General features: G+C 52.2%; 2 protein-coding genes, 2 long non-coding RNA genes and 1 other non-coding gene across 9 annotated transcripts; 2 read left to right on the forward strand and 3 right to left on the reverse strand.

The window, feature by feature from the left end:
- Nucleotides 1–1735: 1735 nt before the first annotated feature.
- VAMP2 (vesicle associated membrane protein 2) lies at nucleotides 1736–5581 on the reverse strand. Its single transcript, XM_086685927.1, has 5 exons — nucleotides 5442–5581; nucleotides 4818–4938; nucleotides 4198–4356; nucleotides 4041–4092; nucleotides 1736–3444 (listed from the first exon to the last, which is right to left on the reverse strand). Coding segments are annotated over exons 1-5 (351 nt in total). The 5' UTR covers nucleotides 5444–5581; the 3' UTR covers nucleotides 1736–3427.
- A 35-nt stretch (nucleotides 5582–5616) lies between these two features.
- LOC147574020 (uncharacterized) lies at nucleotides 5617–8037 on the forward strand. Its single transcript, XR_015243831.1, has 3 exons — nucleotides 5617–6775; nucleotides 6996–7058; nucleotides 7846–8037. It is a non-coding gene; the product is annotated as an uncharacterized LOC147574020 (long non-coding RNA).
- A 1971-nt stretch (nucleotides 8038–10008) lies between these two features.
- Nucleotides 10009–19827, reverse strand: TMEM107 (transmembrane protein 107). 5 transcript variants are annotated; one of them, XR_015243827.1, is made up of 8 exons: nucleotides 19558–19827; nucleotides 19308–19375; nucleotides 19105–19205; nucleotides 18057–18153; nucleotides 17634–17826; nucleotides 11300–11575; nucleotides 11027–11156; nucleotides 10009–10832 (listed from the first exon to the last, which is right to left on the reverse strand). XR_015243827.1 is itself a non-coding variant. In XM_025920422.2 (5 exons), exons 1-5 carry the CDS (start codon nucleotides 19642–19644, stop codon nucleotides 17757–17759), a joined length of 423 nt encoding a protein of 140 aa, XP_025776207.1. In that variant the 5' UTR covers nucleotides 19645–19827; the 3' UTR covers nucleotides 15764–17756. The 5 variants fall into 5 exon arrangements, 1 of the variants encoding a protein (XP_025776207.1); XR_015243828.1 differs by having other exon boundaries at nucleotides 10009–10628; nucleotides 11027–11575; XR_015243826.1 differs by having other exon boundaries at nucleotides 11027–11575.
- Nucleotides 17019–17154, reverse strand: LOC112857177 (U8 small nucleolar RNA). Its single transcript, XR_003223314.1, has one exon. It is a non-coding gene; the product is annotated as a U8 small nucleolar RNA (small nucleolar RNA).
- Nucleotides 19751–21580, forward strand: LOC147574021 (uncharacterized). Its single transcript, XR_015243830.1, has 2 exons — nucleotides 19751–20373; nucleotides 21426–21580. It is a non-coding gene; the product is annotated as an uncharacterized LOC147574021 (long non-coding RNA).
- Nucleotides 21581–22852: the final 1272 nt, after the last annotated feature.

Here is a 22852-nt window from a genome sequence, read left to right on the forward strand (position 1 = left end):
GGCCCTCGCATAGCCACCATTGGCGCCACCCGCCGCCGTCATCTCCTCATTGGTCAGCTTGCCAACCCGCAGTGACAGCTCCACGTGCGAGAGGGGCCGCCCCGGCGCGCTGATTGGGAGTCCGCCGGGAAGTCACGCCCCCATCCACTTCGGGAGTTCGTATTGGCTGTGCCGCCATCCTCAGACCCGCCTAGTTCGGGAACGCGAACGCTAGTCCAGCCCTCCGAACTTCCTCATAGGCTGAGAGGTCTCGGAGCTGTAGAGGACACGTGCCGGCGCTCTCACGCGGCAGCTTGTTTACCTGGAAGCTGGGGATTTTCCTTGACGACACTAGTACCGGAGACTGCGGCTCTGCGCAGGCGCAGTGAGGGTGACCTGCACGCAGGCGCAGATGTGAGCGGCGGTGGCGGTGGTTGGGGGAGCTTTGTGCCAAGACTCGGGCTAGCTGTCCCGGACGTGACAAGAGCGCCCCCAGCGCTGGGACTCCGGCCCTGGGTCCCTGCGGCCCCGGGAAGCTGGAAGGCGCTGGCCTAAGAGGGTCTTCCTATCTCGGCGCCGCGTGTTGATGAAGATGATGGTTGGCTCCCGATGGTTTCCTGTGGACCGAGCCAGGCGCTTCTCACAAATCCGGAGGCCGTCTCACTTACTACTACTCCGCCCTACAAATGAGACTGAGCTCCAGGGAGGTTACATAATCCGTCTGGATTAACACTCCAGTCCATAACGGGGCCGTGATTTAGATCCAGGTCCTTGACACTTATAAAGAAGGTGGGTCCCTAGGGCGAATGAGAACCTTAAACCTGGAAAGGATTCAGTAGATGAACGGAAAAACGCCCTGAGCACGTTATGGAACATAGTAAGCCCGAAATAAATGGTGGACATTACTATAATGACTGCCTACCTAGTTCTAAGAATCACCTGGGCCTCTTAGAACATCTATTTGTAAAAGCGTCCTTGGCAGACAAGTTTGGGAAACACTCTCTTCATTTCCCGTACTGCTGGATCCTCCCGCTGCATCCCAGAGAAGTCGGCCCTCCAGAGCTGGTCTGGCACCCTCCACTCATTGTTGAAGCACTGGGGTCGGGGATGCTAGGGGGTCAAATCAGGGACGTCAAGGACCTGGAGACTATGGGGGCTCAGCGTGGGGTCTAGAGTCACCAATCCTACAACAAGGTGCAGGGGTGGCAGGCCAGTCTGTGGCCTGCTCCATACCACACTCCGCTGGGTCTCTCTGAGCCAATTTGTTCCGTATTTATGAACCCCTTCTGGATGCTGGCACTGCACTAGGCACCCAGGGGAAGGGATGTTTCGAAGAAGACGGCCGTCTACTTCAGGCCTAGGAGTAAATGACCATGGGAGCAAATGCAGAGCATCCGGGAATTAAATCAAGGGGTAGAAAGGGATCCAGGAGCAGGAGAAGGCCTCCAGGGAAGAGAAATGGGGCAAGCTGGGAAGCCCAAGCCTCCAGGTTCACCAGGCTGACACAGGGATCAAGACGGCTTCCCCTTATCAGCGCCTGGTGCCCACCCGTGGCCACTGTGGGAATCACACTTTGCTGTGCCCAAGGTCAGGCCCTCCAGCAAAGCTCAGTCCGGTTCCAAATGGATCTTCTCAACTTTCCTGTTAAGTCCGGTTCCAAATGGATCTTCTCAACTTTCCTGTTAAACCTGCGGATCCAATCCCCACCCCACCCCGCCCCCACTGGTTAAGAAAAGGTCTTAGCACACACACCAGCTGTACTCATTACACATTTATTGTACATTTTCACAATCTGGATGCGTCACAGAATTGGGGGCATGGGGGAGGGAAGGGGGGCAGGGGACACTGGGATAATATGGGGGGGTCTAGAACACAACACCCCCACCCCAGCATCTCTCCCTACCCTTTCACACCACAGCTCAGATCTCCCTGCTCCCCCGTCCACACAGAAACCTTGAGTGTGGGGGGAAGAAAGAGTTTGGGGGGTCCCCTCCAGCAGATTAAGGGACTGTACCCTCAGACCCCTAAAATTGTGCCATTTAAAAAGACATTAGACCCTTCCTCTATCACTTCACCTAAGGAGGAGACAACGCTCTGGGCTCGACTGCCCTGGAAAGGGGCGAGAATCCCCATCTTCCAGCAAGTCCCATACACTCATTGGCAGTGACTAGTACCCCCGCCCTGACTTCAGGGGGGCAGTCAGAGGAGCTGGGCAGTGATGGGAGCCACAACCCCCCCAAATTAGGGAGGGGCGTTTTCAGTCCAACCCCCAGCAAGGGTGGGGCCAGATCTCAGGCAGGAATTGGGGGGATTCTCTGCCCTGCCCCACTCCTCCCCAAGGCAGTGATGACCCCCCCACACACTGGTAGCCATCTCTCCCAAAAGAGTCAGATTGCGGCCAACCCCCAAACTCTCCCGGCAGGAGGAGGAGGAGGAGGAGGCAGATCAGGCGGATGGGAGGGAGGGAGACCCCATGGGAATGTCGGTTGAGTGCCCCACATGAAAACTGGGGAGCACGAATGTGGGGAGAGACTCCAAGTGGCAAAACTATTGGTCCTTCATGACACACTGAACTCCGAGACACTTCCACACCAGCTGGGGGGAGGGGGGGAGGGGGAGGGAGGGGAGGGGACAAGAGGTTTGGAAAATGGGGGTAGGGGAGGCAAACTGGACTAGAGGGGGCTAGGAGGGGGTGATTCTGGGGGCCAGAAGGTTCTGGCTCCCCAAAAGCCCAGGCTCCCACCACCTGCAAGTAACGTCATGCAAATGAAAGTGATACAAGGACCATGGGGACTAGCGCCTCAGTAAAAAAGCAACACGGGTTGAAAGAATGAAGGATGATGGAACAAAAGAGAAGGAAACCAAAAGGGATGTCAGTATGTAAATGAGGCTAATTAACATGCTGGAAGCTCCCAGAAGACCTTGGGATTCTTAGGACCAAGTGGGGCCAGTCTCAGGGCCTCCCGACAATGCAAAGATGCACCTAGGGAGGCCTGGACAGTTGCTTTTTGTTTTTTGTTTTTTGTTGGGGGTGGGGGTGCAGGGAAGGCCAGGGTGGGAGGAAGGATCAGCTAAATCCAAGGGAAAGAGGAGAGGAAGAGGGACTATTGCATAGCAGATGCAAATGAAAGGACTAGGGGCTGGTCAGGAAGAGAGGGAAGGGGCGGGAGGAAAAGAGAAAAGAGATGGGAACTTCAGGAAGGGGTGTTAAGGACAACCGGAAAAATCTTCTAGTAATAAAACTACAAACAGACCAAATATATATAATATTATATATGTATAAATAACAGCTGGCTATTTACAGGGGGGGCACACACACAGGGACACACACACGCGGATCCAGGGGAGGGGGGGCTGGAAGATATGGCTGAGAGGTGGAGGAGCGGCTGGGGATGGGGGGAGGGGTGGGGAGAGGCCCTTCTCTGGGCAGGGCGGGCTCCTCGGGGGTTTAAGAGCTGAAGTAAACTGTAGAGAAGGAAAGAGAAGGAAGAAGAGAGAAGGGGAGAAAGAAAGAGAGAGAAAGCAGTGTGTCAGGCCTGGCCCTGCTCCCATCCCCGCCCCCCACGGCCCAGCCCTCTCAGCCTTAGGGTCTTCATCTGTAAAGCAAGGGGCTGGACTGGTAGGTTCCAAGGTCTCTTCAAGTCCATGGTATGGCCCTGGGGCCACAGGCTCTTAATCCTCTGGGCCTCTGGGCCCACAAGCGCTCAAACTGTAGGATGTCTGGCTTCCTAGCCGTGTCTCAAGCCCCTGGGCTTTGCCTGCTCTCCCACTTCCCAATTCCAAGGTCCCCGGACTGGGCTCTTAGGCCCAAAATCTATCCTCAGGGAGCAGTGGGGATTCACCAGCGTTCCTGTTTCCAAAAATCTTAACAAAAGTTGCCCAGAACCAGGCAAAGTGAAGACTAAACAGCATCGAGGTTTTGGGCTCTAGATGGATCAGAGCTGCGGTCGGCAGCTATACGTGCTTTCTGCTGAATAGTAAAATCTAGGTTAATGACCTTCAAAACCTAGAAGGGGAAACCTCTCCAGAGAAAGGGCCCTAGCCACTGCTGCCCTACTCACCGATGATGATGATGAGGATGATGGCGCAAATCACTCCCAAGATGATCATCATCTGGGGGCGAGAGGGGGGGGGGTCAGCAACACAGACCGTGACACCCCCATTCACCCACCAGTTCTCTTACCAGCCCCCTCCTGCGTGCCTCCACCCCACCCTCACCTTGAGGTTTTTCCACCAGTATTTGCGCTTGAGCTTGGCTGCACTTGTTTCAAACTGGGAGGCCCCTGCCTGGAGGGCATCTGCACGGTCGTCCAGCTCTGACAGCTTCTGGTCCCGCTCCAGGACCTTGTCCACGTTCACCCTCATGATGTCCACCACCTGGGGGAGGGGCCCGCGAGGCAGGGGGTGTGCCAAGGCCGCCTCAATGAGGGCACTCCTCAGCCGTGCACCCACAGAGAACATGCACCCCGATGGTGCCAGGCTAACATGCCAAGGACACACAGAGAACATGCCTAGCAACCTGGGGACATGCAAGGAGCACACATCAGGGGCATGCTGAGGGCCAGACATCTCAGATGTCACAGCATCACCCTCTATGCACTGAGCCTCAAGCAGCCTGTCCATCACCGGGCCACACCTGCCGGGGCCGAAACACCCCAGGACAGCAAGGCTGACTAACGCCCCAGGGCCGTTGCAAGTGCATGCTCAACAGGGAAGGGGCATGGCGTGTCTTTGTCCCCAAACTCACAGACTCACCACCTCCAACCAAGATGGGCCCCCACACCGCTATGCCAACCCTCAGGGTCCTTCCCGCTGCCGTTGACACCCCTCGCACTCACCTCATCCACCTGGGCCTGGGTCTGCTGCAGTCTCCTGTTACTGGTGAGGTTTGGAGGAGGCGCAGGGGGGCCTCCCTCCCCAGCTGGGGCGGCGGGGGGGGCGGTGGCAGCGGTAGCCGACCTGAGGGGCAGGGGCGGATTACGACCCAGGGCCTCCAGCCACAAGCCCCGCGGCCAGGGCTCCGCCCATCCTCCTGTCCATCCATCCGTCCCTCCCTTTCTCCTTCCCGGGAGGAAGGCCGCCGATGGGAACCCTGGATTTCGTCCGGCCCCGCCGCCGCCGCCAAGCCGCGTGACCTTGAGTCGGGCCCCCTCCCCCCCCTCCGGGCCTCAGTTTCCCCGCCTGTCAAATAAGGGCGACCTCAAAGACAAGGTCCGGGATCGCCCCGAAATGACTGGCGGCAGCATGACAGGGGCGGGCGGACGCCGGGGCCGCTCCATCCCGGGGCCATCGCCCGCGCGGCCAGCCCGGGAGCGGCGCTCTCCAGCTACCCGCGCGCAGTCACGGGCGCCGGCCTAGCCTCGGGGCGCGGGCCGAACCCCGGGCGACCCCCGCACCGGCTCCCAAGGGCGGCGGCCGGCGCAGGCAGACAGGCCCGGTGCGGGCGCGGGCGGCCGACTCACATGGCGGGGGCGGCGGGAGGACGACTCGGCAGCGGCGGCGGCGGCGGTGGCTGCGGCGGCGGCGGCGGCGGCGGCGGCGGCTCGCGCTGGCTCCGACTGGCGCTGGCTGCCCGGGACGGGAAGATGGCGGCCGCACGTCACCCACATCCGGGCACTGCGGGCGGGGGCGGGGCCGGCAGGCGACGCGTCGGGAGCCTGGGCGGTGGGGGCGGGGCCGGCGGGGCAGCGAGCCCCCCGCCCTCCACCGCCGCTCCCGCACCTGCGGCTGCACCGTGAGCCCCGAACCCGGGTGCTAAGGCTCCCCGCGCCCGCCGCCAGCCCGCCCCGTCGCGCCGCAGCCCTCCCAGCCGCCCCTCGCCACTGCCCTCTGCTGCTGATGGCGCCCCTGAGCCCCGGGCCACGTCCTCCCCCACCCGCGAAACCCGTCAACCAGTCAGCACTCCACACACACACCGCCCCCTCCCCCCGCAAGGCCTCGGCCTGCGCCCGGGTCCCGACGCCAGCGACCAGCCTCAGCGTTCGCAGGGGGCTGGGGTGGGAGGTTAGAAGGGGCAAGCGCAGGTCGCCGGACCACGCCGCGGAGGTGGATGGGGCGGAGGGAGTTGGTCCCCTCGGTCCGCCCCGCAGGTGGGGGGCTCCGGGGAGGCCTGGAGCCCCTGGCCGCTGAGTAACGGGATGTGAAGAAAGGGAGAAGAGGCAGGCTCTTTCCCCCCCCCACACACCCCCACCCCCACCCCAACCAAGTCACTGCAGGGTGTGGGGCTCAGACCAGGGGTGCTTGGCAGGCCGGCCCGGCTGAGGTAGGCCAAGGTTAAGGCCAGGGAAGAGGGCACGAGGCTTCCCCGCGGGGCTGCTTCACGTGGTGGCCACAGACCCGCAGACCGGCCAAAACCCAGCTCTGTCCCAGAGTTGGGTCAGCTACCCGGGCGACAGGAGGACTCAGCCTCTGGTCCCAGGCTGCGACAGGAGGGGGCTTTGGGGGTTTTCTGTTTGTTTGGTTTGTTTTTCTTTAGGGGGAAAGACAGTCGGCATGAACTGCCCTGCAGTGCCCAGGTACATACTACTTTACACGCGGACCAGCCTCATAGGTGTGACCTTGGCCAGTTCCTGTCCTGTCCCTAGACCCCAAATACATAACATCTGTAGGCACTACACATATAGTTGTTAAAATGCCTTGATCTGGAACATGGTGAGAGATTATTCACATCCCCTTCCATCCCTGACTGGTCTCTTTAGGTCCCTGTAAACAGCAGCTGCACCCAGTCCGCTCATCCCCAGCAGGCCTGGCCCTTTGGAGAAGAAGATGGGACCAGATGAGCTGACCGTCTTGTGGGGTGGGTCAAGACAAGCCCCAAAAGTGAAGAAGGATATGTCTTAGGGGAGGAATAGCCCTGGGGGGAGGGGGGGGGGTTGCTCATTGAATCCCTGGAAGGGGAGCAGAGGGAGGCTGCTGGCCTCGGTCTCAGAGACAGACAGGAGCCAGCTTCTTCCCTCCCCCACCCTGGCCTCCCGGTGTGAGAACCTCCCTAATGCAGCGCCCCCACCCCCTCCCAGCCAGCCGAAGCCTGGGGACTGGCTGTGTCACCAGAGGTGTCATTTCCCAGCTGTCTGGGGAAGGTGAGTGAACTGGGAGCTCGTGGTGGGTGTGGGGACTCAGCAGATCTAGGAGAAGATCCTCTCGGCTGCTTCCCCTTCCCGGAGCAGCCACTTGCCTGGCCCTTGTGCAGCGGCACAGGACGCCCAGGACGTCTGGGCGGCTCAGCCTCTGTGCATAGGGAGAAAAGAGCAGCTTCTCTGAAGACTCAGATGGCACTGTGGGGTGCTAGCTTTTGCTTTTTGGCCTCGAGGCTACTCTATTTTCTAGCCAGAGAACAAAGATGCCAAATTCCAGCCTTTTAAGTTCAAAAGCTGCAGCGTCCGGGTCTAAGACAGGGAAGGTTGGAAGGAAATAGGCCCCTCCCCCACCGGCCCGGAGACCCTGCACCGGCTGGGGAGAAGCTGTTGGAGGACCAGACCAGATGTTAGGCATTGCTTGAGGGGTGATCCTCATTTTCCCCAATGGCCAAATCCAGAGGACGTGGAAGGGACAGAACCCAGAATAAATCCGGGGAGCCAAGGCCGTGAAGTGTGGCTTGGAAAGCTGGCACATTGCTATTGCGTCCTGGGGGCAGGAGCGCAAGAGCAGAAGTGAGGGCCCGTATGATCCACGGAGGTGGGGGCCTACGAGGATGTATCTCAGAGGAGTCTCACTGAGCAGCCCACCCAAATTTAGATCAATGGTGGAGGCAGAAGGGGTGGCGTGGGATAACTGAGTTCACCCGGAAATGGATAAGGGAATGTTTTCTGCAAGCAGAAGGGAGACCCAAAATAGAAGTTGAACTAAAGGAAAATAATCTATTTACAGACTGAGATGATGGAGGTTTCTACATTCACCTGCGTTTGATAGCCAGATCTCTGGGCCCCACTGCCAAGGCTCATTCAAAAGAGGTTGGGGGGGGGGGGGGGGGACAAGTTCATTTCTAACAAGCACCTATGGTGATTCTGATGTAGGCGGCACAGAGAAAAACTTTAATAAAGGCTTTCTTTTATTGCGGTTTCTTCTGCTAACAACAACTGATTTAGAAGTTGGGATGGAATGGGGTGGGCCGGGTCATTCCCACACCGACTCATGAATTTGTTCCATCCGTGAGTCAAACCTGACCAAACGGTAATTAATTTCACAAACTTTGCCCCTCGATGCTAGTAAAGAAAAGGCCTTCTAATTAAGAGTAGGAGCAAATGCCACCTGGAGTAGAGCCCCAGGGGCTAGCCCCACCTCTGTCACAATCAGCTGGCAAAACCTGTGACCACTGTGACCTCTGGCTGAGCCCTCCAGTCCTGAAGGCTCAGGGGCTGCCTGCCAAGCCCTGGGCTCCTGGAGAGAAAGGAAACCACCAGGAGTCTACCAGGAGCCTACTGTGCCAGGAGCTTCCAGTGGATTGCTACAGGCATGGTTTTTGTTTTTGTTAAATATTTATTTTTGAGAGAGAGAGAGAGTGTGCGGGCGCACGTGCGCAAGCAGGAGAGGGGCAGAGAGAGAGGGAGACACACAACCTGAAGCAGGCTCCACGCTCTGAGCTGTCAGCACAGAGCCTGATGCGGGGCTCGAACCCACAGACTGAGAGATCATGACCCGGGCTGATGTCAGACGCTTAACGGACCAAGCCACCCAGGCGCCCCTACAAATCACAAGTACAAAAGAATGCACAGCAAACCCTCACTCTGAGCTCCGCCCCCACCACCCTCCGCAACACGGCTGCTGTGTGCAGTCTTGTAAACCCTCCAGAATGGTTGGTGCAGACACACATAGATGCTTCTTTTTTCTTTTGAAAAACACAAATGCTCAGACTATATGCGTGAAGTTGTCCCTTCCTTTTTTTAGCTTTCTAATTATAGGCTATTTTTTTCTCTTGTGCAACCTCCTTGTTATCTGTCTCTTCCAGTTTCTTTTGTTTGTTTTTTTAAAAAATGGGAGGATTGTCTTTCTCATTTCGCAGGCCTATCTCAAATGTCTGCTGGTTCCTGCCTTTATAGGGAGGCACCAAGAAGCTGATTGGAAGCTGTGTGTGTGTGTGTGTGTGTGTGTAGGGCGGGCATTCACTGACCACTGGCTTTCCTGCAGGACAGTGGAAAACTTTTCAAAGGGGCTCCCCAGTGTTGATAGATGGCAGGATTTCTCTGGGGCTGTTCAGTTTTTTGGGAGAAGCATACCCTGGATGTTCCATCCCTGCCCTCGCTGTGTATGGAGGGAGCAGGATCTGGAATGGCTGGGGGCTCCTGTTTGTAGTCTCAAGCCTCCTGTCTGCTGCACCTCTTGTCCCCATGTCCAAAGCCTCCCTGAAAATCAGGATGCGGAGGGGTGATGTGTGCGACTCAGGTCTTCTGACAGGTGACAGAGCACCAAGAGTCCCAACATTCTGAAAACAGGCCCTCGGCCACCCCCCCCCCCCCCATGTTCAGCCAGGCCTTGACCGGGGGACCTGGTGACCTCCAGGACCTTCGGACGCCATGCCCTGACTCCCTCTGCCCTTGTCCTTGCGTGGTCTGCCATCACCCTTCAGCCACTATGTAGCCTTGAGCGCCTTGTTGAAATCTCATGTCCACAGCTGTCTCGGGTCTCTTGGTCCTTGTAGATTTATCCACCTTTGACTTCTCTCGTTATTTAATTCAGATGTGGAAGGGAGGGAAGACAAATGTTCATGGCCAATCTCCCAGATTATCCAGAAAACTTACCACACTTTAATCCTTCAAGGACCAGCTTTTTAGGTTGTTTCTTTTTTTTTTCTTTTTTTGCTATTATAACAGTGCTCTTAGGAATGCTGTTCTATATACTTGCCATGATGAACTGACTCTCACGACAACCCTATGAGGTTGGTATTGTCTTGATTTTACATTAGGGGAAAACTAGGCTCAGAGAAATGCCTCGATGGAGTCTTTTTAAATTAATGAATCAACTCCCCCCCCCCCTCACATACAGAATGATACCTGTTTTAAAAAGTTGGTGTGTGTGTGTATAAAACAATATATATACACAAAGCGGTACCTTTTTAATCTATTCTCCCTGCATGAGTCCCAAGCACAGTGCCAGAAACAAGGCAGGCCGATGAATAATGAATGAATGATGGTGAACTACAGTTTCAGTGAGGAGTGTTTTAAAAGACAAACACACAGCACAGCAGGCAAATGGACCGCTAACGGTGAACGCCTAGGCTTCTGTTTGGGGAGAATGGGTTCGGGCAGGGCTTGTGTGCCCACTGTTCCTGTGAGGACAGCCCTGTTTGAGCTGATGAAGCTCCGATCATCTGTGGCCAGTGTGGCCAGGGAGCTGGCTCCTGTAACCGCAGCAGGACAGGCCCGGGCCTCCAGCCTCTGGGAAACAGAGCAGCGTGGGCTTGGGTGGTAGGGAGGCCATACGCCAGAGCCTGGTGTGGGGAAGATGAGACGCAGGCAGATCCCAGTCTTCTGGGACTGGGAGCCTGGGAGGCCTCCTGGTCGCACATCCGGACTCTGCAACCCTCAATTCCTCAGAGGCTCACTGGAGTTAATAAGTTCCTCTGTTGGGGGGAAGGGGGGTCCAGACTGTATGTGTGGTTGGCAAGGGGCCACATCATCCTTATTTCCTTCAGTCTCACATGCCATGTCCGGAGCCTGGCAGGTGGGAGATAATCAATGAAGATTTGTTGAATCGAGCGACTGATTTGGCCTGACAGCCAGGAAACTTGGGACCTATCTAGCCCCAGCTCTCCATATTTGCGTGAGGCAAATGGCTTTCTCCTGGGGCCCCGTGTTCCTCATCCGTGAAACGAGGGCTCCTTCATTCTCCGATGCCAGGCACTGTGCTGACACCAGGAGCTACAATAAGGCACAAGAAAGATCATTAAAACACAGTGTGTTTGTCGGTTATACCTCAATAAAGCGGGAAAACGAAACGAAACAAAACCCAAAACCCATCGCGGTCTTTGATGCACGTAACCATCGAGACAGGCACAGCTCAAACCGATTTAAACCAAAAAGGAGAATCTGAGGGCTCACGTACTGAAACCCACCTGGAAATACCAGGAACCAGGCACTCCCGTGACATCATCGGGGAATCTGCTGTCTCGGTTTCTAGCTTTGCGGGACTCCGACTTGGCTTCATTTCCAGATGGGGGGCACCGGCAACCGCAGGCTCACGTCCTTCAGGAATGTTACGGTTTGTCTTTTTAAAGGCATGTGCTTCAGAATTCCCAGAGTTCAAAAGAGCACACGGAGAAAGTCCCCCTCCCGCCCAGTCCCCCAGGCACCCGGCTTCTGCCCTCAGCACCAGTCTTCCCAGGTACCCTGGCTCCTTCCAGAGATGGTTTTCCCACAGGCTGGTCTGTGCTTTCCCACTTTTTACACAAATGGAAGCAAGCGACAGGAGCCATTCCACAAAGTCCTTTTGTCACAATCCTGGAGATTGTTTCTTTCCCGGCTGCCCAGGGTTACGCTGTTAACGCGACTCGACCGGTCTCCCGTTGACGGTCACACGTTTGCGACTCCAGCAAAGCCGTAAGGGATAACCAGCACGTTCCCATCTCACCCACATGCAGGACTACCTCCCAGCGGTGAAAATCCTGGGTCAGAGAGGAGGAGCACTTGCCAAATTGCGCTCTGTGGGTGGGTTACTCCCACCCACGAGCAGGTGAGGCCTGTTTACTTCCACCCATCCCTTCTCCAACTCTCAGTGAGACTTTTCCGGTGTTACCAGTACAAGTCAAACACCATCTGCATTTATTTCTCTTACGGTCAATGAGCTTAGGCATCTTTTCATATATTTGAGAGTTCTTTAGATTTCCTTTCCTGTGAAATGTCCATACAATTTTACTGTGCCTTTTTCTTTTTTAATGTTTTTCTTAATGTTTATTTTTGAGAGAGACAGAGACAGAGTATGAGCAGGGAAGGGGCAGAGAGAAAGGGAGACAGAATCTGGAGCAGGCTCCAGGCTCTGAGCAAGCTGTCAGCACAGAGCCTGACACGGGGCTTGAACCCACAAACTGCGAGATCATGACCTGAGCCAAAGTTGGACACTTAACCAACTGAGCCACCCAGGTGCCCCTTACTGTGCCTTTTTTTATTGGGTTGTTGGTGTATTGTTTATAGACTTGTAGATTTTTATGTATCAAAATGAGCCCTTTCTCTGCAATGTGAATTACATTTTCCTTAGATTGTCATTTATCTTTTGCTTATGGTTTTTTACCATGCATACTTTTTACATTTTTAATACATAAAATGTATTGGGGTTTTCTTTTCTTTTTCTTTTCTTCAAAATGTTATTTAAATTCTAGTTAGTTATGGGCTTTCTTTTAGGACTTCTGTGTTTTGTTTTCATACTCAGAAATGTCCTCCTCACTCCAAACTATTTTTTTTTAAGTTGATTTATTTTTGAGAGAGAGAGAGTACGTGCAGAGGTGGGGCAGAGAGAGAGAATCCCAAGATCTCGGGGGTCACAATCTCACGAACCATAACATCATGACCTGAGCCGAAATCAAGAACCAGACACTTGGGGCACCTGGGTGGCTCAGTCGGTTAAGTGTCCAACTTCGGCTCAGGTCACGATCTCACATTTTGTGAGTTCGAGCCCCATATCGAACTGTGGCTCTGTGCTGATGGCTCAAGAGCCTGGAGCCTGCCTCAGATTCTGTGTCTCCCTCTGTCTCTGCCCCTAACCAGCTCACGCTCTATCTCTCTGTCTCTCTCAAAAATAAAAAGAGGGGCGCCTGGGCGGCTTAGTCGGTTGAGCGTCCGACTTTGGCTCAGGTCATGATCTCACAGTCTGTGGGTTCGAGCCCCGCATCAGGCTCTGTGCTGACAGCTCAGAGCCTGGAGCCTGTTTCCAATCCTGTGTCTCCCTCTCTCTCTGCCCCTCCCCCAGTCTCACTTTGTCTCACTCTGTCTCTCAAAAATAAATAAATATTAAAAAAAAAATTTTTTTTTAATAAAAAGAATCAGACACTTAGCCGACTGAGCCCCCCAGGCCAATGCCCCCCATCTAATTATGAGAAACACCAGACAAATCCAAATGGAGAGACATTCTACACAACCACTCACCAGGACTTACCAAATGTGTCAAGATAGTGAAAGGAAGGAGAAAAAAAAAAGTGGTTGGAAAAGCCTGAGAATGACAACTAAATGCGATGTGAAATCCTGGATTAGAGCCTGAATTGGAAAAAGGGCATTAAGGAGAAAGCTAGTAAAATTCAAGTAAGATCTGCAGAGCAGGTAATGGTTCGGCATCAGCACTAACCTTCTGGTTTCCATGATCGTGACCTGACTTTGCAAGATGTTAACATTTGGAGGACCTGGGTGAAGGGCATACAGGAAATCTGTATTATTTTGCAACTTTTCTGTAGGTCTAAAATTAGTCAAGAAAAAAGGTTTAAAATGTCAAGTTTTGTTTTAGTAAACATTTTTGAAGGTTTGATTAATTAACTTATTTAGAGAGAGAGAGTGTGTGTGCAAGCGAGCAGGAGAGCAGTGGAGAGAATCCCAAGCAGGCTCCACACCGTCAGCCCAGACCCCTATGCAGGGCTCGATCCCACGAACCAATCTGTGAGACCACGACCTGAGCCGAAAGCAGGAGTCGGAGGCGTAACCCACTGAGCACCCCAGGCACCCTTCCGCCTTTGCTCATTTTCAAAGTGCACAATTCAGTAGTGTTAGTACATTTATATTGTTCTACAGCCGATCTCCGGAACTCCAATTTTTCATCTTGCAAAACAAACTCTCTACCGCCGAACAGCTCACCCCCTTTTGTTCAGCCCCTGGAACCCCCCGTTCTACTTTAAGTCTCTATGTGTCTGACTACCCTTGGTACCTCGTGTAAGCAGAATCAAGCAGTATTCGTCTTGTGGGACTGGCTTATCCTGATTGACAAGCCACTGATTACACAATAAAATGAAAAACCTATTGCGGATGCTAATTGGCAAAGCCTCTGGTGTTGACTAAGAGACAGATGGTTAAAGTGCTTGCAGTACCTGTTTCTGGAGTGTGGGTGAAGGAACCGAGGCACAGAGAGGTTAAGTGACCCGTTGCCAATCACACAGCCACGAAGGAGGCCGGGTGCACTTTGAACCCGGACTGACCCCACGGCTCGTTCCCACAGTCTTTGCCCTGGACTGGGGCTCACATAAGAGAGCCAACACTTGGAAAACAGCAGCATCTACATGGTGTCTGAAGACAAGAGGCAGCTACAGGTATCCAAGGAGCAATGATCAGCAACACATAAGGGCAACTGGGGGAAGTAACCCAGTGGCATCTCCCCCGTGACTGACCCGTTGTAGGCACACAATCAATATTAGATGAGCCTGAGGGGCGCCTCGGCGGGGGGGGGGAGCCTCAGTCCGTTAAGCGTCCGACTTCAGCTCAGGTCACGATCTCACAGTCTGTGAGTTCGAGCCCCACGGTGGGCTCTGCGCTGACAGCTCAGAGCCTGGAACCTGCTTCCGATTCGGTCTCCCTCTCTCTCTGCCCCTCCCCTGCTCGCACTGTCTGTCTCTCTCTCAAAAAAAAAAAAAAAAAAAAAAAAAAAAAAAAAAAAATTAGATGAGCCTGAGAAGAAGCAGCCAGAATAGTGGGAGGCAAACCAAGGGAACTATTTTTCAGAGGCCAAGAAAGAAAACCTTTCAAAAGAGTAGTGGTCTTTTGACCACATATTATGTGGCAAAAAGAGGCCAAGCCGAAGGCTGAGGAGTGCCCTCTGGATTTAGAAACAAGGATCCGCGATGGGCAGTTTCTTGGGATGGGAGGGGCGGGAATCGCTGATAAATATTTAACAGCCAACTCTCCAAAAGCAGTACATATTTATACATGTACATAAGTTTATTATCAATCTTACTGACACAAAGGATGTGTAACAGAATTTACAAATAATAATGAAATATACAATATTCTTTACTGTAAATTCCACTCTTGTATCCATGACTTCCTAAGTGGAATTATACCCTACCAGTGTAATTCCAAAATGAATGTTGGTTGATATTTGTATTTACATTTTGGAACGACACAAAATGAAGCAGTGAAGATAGGTTGCACTTTCACTGGTTCCTCAGAGACTAGACTGACCTCTTCACTGAATCTGTTAACAGTTTTCAAATTCTGGGAGAATATTTCCTCTATTTTCGGTGCTATTTGCAATGTAACAGTTACAGACATGGCAGTTTTATGTGTGACCTGCATTATTAACATTGTCTCCGTCATCTTTTTTTAAAAATTTAACGTTTATTTATTTTTGAGAGACAGAGCAGGAACGGGGGAGGAGTAGAGAGAGGGGGAGACAGAATCCAAAGCAGGCTCCAAGCTCCGAGCTGTCAGCAGAGCCCAAAGCGGGTCTCCAACCCGCGAAGCGAGAGATCATGACCTGAGCTGAAGTTCGACGCTTAACCGACTGAGCCACCCAGGCGCCCCCAACATTTTCTTAAATCTAGGTAATCAGCAAAGCCCCATATGCTGCAGTTGCCAATCTCTGTGGAGTAAATACTCCTGCCGGAGCCAGTTTCAAAATACCAACTTGATGTCTCCACATGAGCTGGGAAGAGATACACAGTAGGAGCACAGCATTATATAGCACTCCCACGATACAGATACAGATGTAAATAACCTCAAGAGCACATAATAGTAACATGTAGAAAATAATCAGGAACCTGAAACTAGTGTAACATTGTGTGTAAACCACACTGAAAAAAAAATGAATAAAATAAACTCCTACAAAGTAAAAAAAGAGAGAGAGAGAGAGAGAGAGAGAAAAGAAAAAACATAGGAAGTAATGAGTTTTGAGTATTTATGACCTCTGTTTTTAAATACAATTTAACTGTTTGTATCATTTCTGATAAGAGCTGTTTCACAACTCACCCACAATGTTTCTGAAACACAAAAGGTCGGCTTTCACAAATCGGTGAAGCACACAGACCGCAGTGGGATGTGACTTTCCCCAGCCACACTCCAGGACCTCAACTCCAACTGCTCCTATAGGAGCAATACTCCTGCCACCTTGGGCAAACGAACCCCTGCTCCGTAGCCTCGGTAGTTCTCCTTTGCGGCTCTTACCACAATTTGCTCTGCAAGTACTCTGCGAGGACGGGGAACTTGTTTCTGGTCGGTCTCCATGCGCCACGATGGCTCCATCGTGAGGCTGAGCACGGACCATATTCACACTCTTCCCTCAGTCAGTACTTCCTACAGAGCTTTGCATATAGGAAATGCTCAAGAAGTATTTATTGAAGGAGTGCTCGGGATGAAGGGCTGCCAGAAGGGACGATCCTCCAGAAGGGAAAAGGGGGGGGGGGGGGCATCACCTGAGGGGCCTCACCAGAAAGCATCTCCTTGGATGCCTTCTGCTTATTTCGAATGGCCAGGGCTCCCCCATTTGGGACTGAAAAAATGCACAGAGGACCTTCCCAACATACACTGAACCTTCCCTAGGAAATACGACCCTTGATCTGAAACAAGGTGGCACCTCAGACTCTGGCAGTGTTTGTCCAATGCCTAATAGCGTGTTTAAATAATCTCCTTTTGGACGTGTTCTTGCCATGTGCCGGCAGGCAGAGGTGGGGAGTACTCATCAGACCACTGAGGAACAGCGGAAGCTACGCCCAGGTGGCACTTCTGGCCTCGGTGGGATAGACGGTCTGATAATAAACCACTGGCGACACCAAGTTTGATAAAATATTAACAGCGACTTCACGGAAACCTGGAAACCAACCAGTTCTACCCTTGTAACAATTAACTAACCTCGTGGAACACTAACCGGCTCCTCCCTTAAGGAGCCGCCCCACTAAGACTGTGTCGTTCAAAAACACGTCAAGGCCCGTCATCGGGTGATGGAAGTTTCCGGAAAACCGGCAACCCATAGCAGGAGAATACGAAGCCCAAATAACGAGCTACAGTCAGGAAAATTCCAAGCAGTCACCGTCCCTGAGCAGTCGCAATACGCAGCATAATCCGGGTTGTTGCACCACTTCACACCCAAAAGACCAAATCTATCACTTCCCATAAAAACAGAGGTGAGGATCGTCAGGCAGAATCAGATAGGAGCAATCAGGGTGTTGCAAGTCCTGATTACGCAGAGACGTTAATCACGAGTCATGCGATCTCCAATCATCATGTTCCAATCTGCCCTCCCAAAGGAGGAACAGGTAAGGATTATCCTACCTGACGATAAACGAAAATACACGTGTGTCCCTTACTCAAGGAAAAAGGTCCCGCTTGCACCTAGGGTGAGTAGTTAACGGGCTAGCCCGAGCAACCCGATGTTATTCAGGGTCTTCCGTTACCGTTGCTCGCTTATTTGCAGAATGAAACAATATTTCTTTCCCGATTTGACTGCCAAAAAGAGACAACCTAATTCCTCCCAGAATGCTCCACTCACGAGCTTGGCACCAAAATCGCGGGGACTTTATTTACATATCTCCGCCCACCGGCCCCCTTCCGTCAGACGTCTACCGTAATAACCAAAATAAAAGCGACACGTATTATCTTACAGTCTGCAAGGTTGGAAAACAGCCTTCCGTTTCTCTAGCAGTTTGGCCGCCCCAATTCTCCCCTAGAATTGTCGTAAGTCTTGATCTTACTCTAAGATATATTTTATTACAAGCACTAACGAAAACGCTGATAATCCCAGACTCGAGCGATAGTTACCCTAACACTGACATCCTCCATCAAATGCAATTTGAGGGCTGGAGACTGCCTTCCTCGGTCCAGGAATGGTGAGTGGTCCCGTGTTCCTCGAACCGTCATCCCTATGTTCCCGTCACGAAGGTCTCAGAAAGGTTTCTTTTTCAGTCCAAAGACGCTGATGAACAATGCCATTTCAGTGACAGCTGGGAGGGCACTGTGGACAGTAGAGTAGTGGGTGGTCGGTTCAAGGCCCCTTCCAATAAAAATCCCCAAATCCCCAAACTGGAGACTCCACCCCCAAAGTGTAGGAGAAAGGGAATTCAAAAGACTGCAGGATGTTGAGTGGCTCTGGTATCTCATACATGGAGTAAAGGACTGAGTGGGGGAAACCTTCAGATTGAGTAAACCTTCCTCCCCTACTCCCAAACATTGGTGGTACCGTACCTGCAGAAGACGAAAATGTACCAGTACGTGGTACACTCCCAACGCTCGAATATGAAAAAGGACAGGGCCACAGATGCACTACAATGAGCCCCAATGGCTTGGGAATGCACCAGAGTCAAGGAAAGCCTTTGGTTCAGTAGTTAGCGATGAGCCAGAAAAGGCCATTGGTGGGGCAGGCATCTGCTCTCAGGTTCACCTCTTGCTCCCTTACCACATTCCCAAGGCCACACTTCTGCGTTTTCGGCAGCCCTGACTTCTGAATTTTAGGACAGCCATGTGAGTAGAGACCAGAACGGAGCCTGCACAGCTGGGACCCCAGGCTACCCAACCGCATATCTAGGGGGCCAGCCTGGCCCCTTCAGGTAGAAGCAAGTTCCCCATTGCACACCGTCAAGGTGCCTGGGCAGCTCGGTAGGTTAAACTTCCAGTTTTTTATTTCTGCTCAGGTCATGATCTCACTGTTCTTGAGATCGAGCCCCGCACCGGGCTCCACTCTGGCAGTGCGGAGCCTGCTTGGGATTCTCTCTCTCCCTCTCTTGCACTCTCTCAAATAAATACATTAAAAAGAAAAGAAAAGAAAAGAATGTTCTCAATGACTTAATTCACTCTGCTGGAATCACTGTCCAGCGCCCTGGCCCTCTCAGTCTACAATTCAAGGGTCAAGAAGCTTCCCTGATCTCCATCTTCCTTATTTCTCCGTCTCTTCTGAGTTTCCATAGAGCGTCATATCTTCACACACTCCTGTGGCACAATGCTTATCACACTGAATTACAGATGTCCTGTCCGCATACCTGCCTCTTCCGCAAGTTAGAAAACAAGAGTTTTACTCCCAGATGGGATCTCCAGCGCCTGGTGCACAGCGGGAACTTAACAAAGGATCGAAGGGCGTCTTAAACTTTCCACGTTGCCTAAGAAGATCTATCAGCCGGAGGTGCTGTTTGCCCGCTAGAGCACACACTATTGTGCCAGAAAGGCCTGGTTAGGTGGCTGAAAGGGAGTCCACATGGAAATGGGCCGTGTGGAAAAGGCGCGCAGGCAAAAAGGATACAGATGAGGCTCTGGGTGCTGTTGAACATGGAAACCCCTGAGAAGAAACCGGCCAGCTCCACTGCAAAGAGGCCCAGAGTGACGGACAGCGCTGCCACGAGCCTGCAGACACGAAGGGGGTTGGCTCAGGCCTCGGGGACTTCTTCAAAGACCCTTCCACCCCCACCAGTGCTGAATTCTGACCACCCTGCCCCAAGTGCTCACTGAATGTCCTGCTTCTCGTACTCCTCGGGAGTGAACGTGAGAGGCAGGCAGGCTTGGATGTTGCTGTCCTGGGGAGCGGGGCGGAGAGGAAGAAAATGAAAGAAGGGAGCGCAGCGGGGCAGCCCTGGGGTCCGAGGGGGGATGGGAAGACACGCCCGCGTAAGGCCCTGGGGAAGGGGCGTAGTGGGGCTGGGACCACCCCGAGGTGGGAACGGGGTGGGAACGGGAGGAGGGTGGTCGTGGGTCTTACCCGCGACCAGAACAAGGTGATGACGACCACCAGATGCGCCAAGAGCGTCAGGAAGCGAGAGGGCACGAGCCCCGAGATCCGGCCCATGGCCCCCCTGGGGCAGGAGTACCGACTGGAGCAGAGGCCGTGGTCTGTGGGGCTCAGGAATGACCACGCCTGAAGTCTCCTCAAGTCTCGCAAGGCTAGCACGTAAAAATTCGACGGGCGCCTCCTTCCCGCTCGCGCCGGCGCCGCCCGGTTGCCTCAGCAACCGCGTAAGCCGGCGCTGCGGCGGGAATCTCGGAAAATCTCGCGAGGGCTGTAAAGTCTCGAGCGGCAGCCACCGCCGCGGAAAACGCGAGGCTGAGCTCTGCCGCCAGGGGTGCGGTGCGGTTCCGAGTTCCCCGACTAGGTCTCTGCCGCGAGCCCGGCAGGTCCCTCCGACCTAGGTGCTCGCTGCAGCCCGCTGTCCTCGTCAGGCCTAAGGCAGGGTCTCTTTCTCCCTCCTCCGCATCCCTTTAGCCCCCGCTGCCTTGGGCACGTGGGAAAGAAACGTGCAGACGCGGATGTCCCCGCGTTGTCCCGCCGTCACTTATTAGATGGCCGCCGAGCCCCTGGTTGTCCGAGGACCCCCGATCGGAACCTTCCCTGATGCTCTTCTTCTCCCCTCCCCGCCCAGCCCCAGTTTAGTGAGAGCATCGCAGAGAGCGGAAAGTGGCCCGTTCTCTTTACGTGGATGAGGGGCGCTTTTGGGGAAGGGCATGGAAGCGAGGAGCGGACGGATTTTCTGATCTCTTTGAGATATGGGCACCGGCCTTTGCCCAGCTACATTCCCAAGTACCTCTTGCTATCACCGACGTCACTGACCTTGGGCCCTCAACTGGGATCCTTGCAGAACAGAAAGTTCTAGCCCACTCGCTGCTCACCCTCAGGTCACAGCATCCCCGGGAGCTCCCCCTGGGCCGATGACCAGATCATCTCTCTCCCTACTCTCCATCTGAGTGTTTTTAGGCCGGTCTAAGCTAAACACCCAAGCCCAAGGGACATTTCTGTTTTCTTCATTCATTCGACAAATATTCATTGACCAGCTAGCATGTGCTGGGCTCTTGTTCTGGACAAACAAGACCCAAGTCTCTACCTTCCTGGAGTTTCTATTCTAATCAGAGAGATCCAGAGGGACAGCAAACAAGCCCCCCACGGTAATCCAATACTGTAAATAACATTTTTAAAAAGGAAACTCTAGAATAATAGAGCAAGCAAAAACTCTTTGAAAAAATAAGTCCTTTATCCTTAAACTTTGTTTTAGGAAATGTGCTCAAAATTGAGAGGAAACACATCTATTTGAGGACCCCACCAAAATAAATAGATTTCCTTTTTCTAAACCAATAGGTAAAATCAGAACTCAAAGAGATAGTGAAAAGGTGTTTCTTCAAAGTCACGAAAGACAAAGACTGAAGAGCTCTTCCAGATTTAGGGAGACTAAAGAGATGTGACACATTTGACATGAGAAATAAAATGTGTGATCCTAATGGATCTTGGACCGGAAAACAAAAAACAACCATTTTCTTTTATTGTGAAGGACATTAGTGGAACCATTGGCAAATTTGAATAAGGCTTCCAGTTTAGATATCAGTATTATCGGTGTCAATTTCCTGGTTGATAAATTCTACTGCCTTTATGGAAGAGAATGCCCTGGTTAGCAAATACATGCAGTTTTAGTGGTAAAGGAGAATTATGTCTGCAATTTACCATCGAATGATTAAAAAATATATATACGTGTGTCTGTAGAGATAGAGAGGTAATGATAAAGCCTGGTCTTGAAGGCACATGAGAATTCTCTTATTATATATGTATTTTTTTTATCTTTTATTTTATTTTATTTTTTTAAGTAAGCTCTACACCTAACCTGGGGCTTGAATTCACAGCTCCGAGATCAAGAGTCACATGCTCTACCGACTAAGCCAGCCATCCACCCCTGTTTGTATTATTTTCGCAACTTTTCAGTAAATCAAATTATTTTAAAATAAAAAGTTTTAAATGATAACCCTTTCTAAGTTTTCCTTCTGGGTCTTATATAGTATTGAGACATTAAATTGCTTTATAAAAAGAAGAAATATTTTTCAGATTGATGTTCCTAAATGTTCACTTCCTATATATTGAAACTATGTAATGACATTTTCATACAAAACCACTTCTTTCGAGGGTAGTACAGCCTTATCCTCCTAATGGAGACAATGTGGTCACCAAAACTCATAAAACAATAAAATGCCATCATTTAGATTTTTCAGAGGAATTATCTGTATAAAGACTGAGATTCAGCAAAGTCTCTTGATTTTTTTTTACTCCAAAAATATTGGCTGATGATCGAATATGACCCACACTGGTTTCTCAGCTCTCGGATGTGTAGGGGAGACTCTTTAATCGTTGCACCATTTCAAAATTCTGAAAATATTTTCAAACCTCCGCCACCTCAGGAGGGACAGGCAAAATACAGTGATCCCATCTGCTTCTCTCCTTTGAGGTGACACTCGTTAGGAGACCCTCAAAACAAGTACAACAAAGACATGTAAAGTATAATGAAGCGGGCTCTGTGCGCGTAATTACAGCGTAGCAAGCCTGGAAACCTTCTGAGCACACGGACAAGACGCAAAGCACTGAAGGGCTCCTTCCGGTGCCTGCAGATCACATGACCTTTCTCCTGGGATGAGGAAGCCCAGGCCTTCAGAGCCAAACTCCCCCAGTGACAGTTGATCAAGTCTGACTGTTCGCAGAAGAAGGTAGCACTGTCATCCAATAAAAGGAAGCAAAACCCAACACATGCCTTTGCAAGATTTTCCAAGTTCCCGGAGCAAATAGAATGAAGAGAAGGAGTCAGCCGGGGAAAGATTTGGGGAAAGAACTTTCCAGGCAGAGGCAAGTGCAAAGGTCCTTAGGTGGGAACAAGGCCAGTGTGTTCGCGGGACACAAAGGAAGCCAGTGTGTCTGAAGCCTAGTATTGGAAGGGGAAGAAGAGATCAGGGGGATGGGGGATGGGTGGACAAGACATGTGGCCTTGCAGCCATGGGGATGGACCTGGTCAGGTTAGCATTCTAGAAGATGACTTTGGTTGCAATATGGAGAATCGATTTTAAGATGTTAAGTAGAAGGCTTGTGAAGAATCGGTATAGTTATCCAGGACGGATGGAATGATATTGGACCAGAGTGGAATAAGAAAGTGGAGCAAAGTGTAAGGAATCAAGAGAGCATTAAAAAATAAGGTCTAAACATGAGACTATGGGTAGGTGAGAAAAAAGGAAGGGGTCAAGCATGTCTCTTA

This window comes from Puma concolor, chromosome E1 (assembly GCF_028749965.1).
Source record: "Puma concolor isolate L17-30 chromosome E1, mPumCon1.1.hap2, whole genome shotgun sequence".
Taxonomy (NCBI): domain Eukaryota; kingdom Metazoa; phylum Chordata; class Mammalia; order Carnivora; family Felidae; genus Puma; species Puma concolor.

What these genes read in the sequence shown, in the direction of transcription:
- VAMP2 (XM_086685927.1), bottom strand. An exon ending in CCCAGGCCCAGGTGGATGAG is followed by an intron (nt 4,357 to 4,817) that starts GTGAGTGCGAGG and finishes CCCCTCCCCCAG; the next exon opens with GTGGTGGACATCATGAGGGT. An exon ending in ACTGGTGGAAAAACCTCAAG is followed by an intron (nt 4,093 to 4,197) that starts GTGAGGGTGGGG and finishes TCTCGCCCCCAG; the next exon opens with ATGATGATCATCTTGGGAGT.
- TMEM107 (XM_025920422.2), bottom strand. Translation starts at nt 19,644, where the DNA reads ATGGGCCGGATCTCGGGGCTCGTGCCCTCTCGCTTCCTGACGCTCTTG. An exon ending in TCACCTTGTTCTGGTCGCGG is followed by an intron (nt 19,376 to 19,557) that starts GTAAGACCCACG and finishes CCCGCTCCCCAG; the next exon opens with GACAGCAACATCCAAGCCTG. An exon ending in TACGAGAAGCAGGACATTCA is followed by an intron (nt 19,206 to 19,307) that starts GTGAGCACTTGG and finishes TCGTGTCTGCAG; the next exon opens with GCTCGTGGCAGCGCTGTCCG.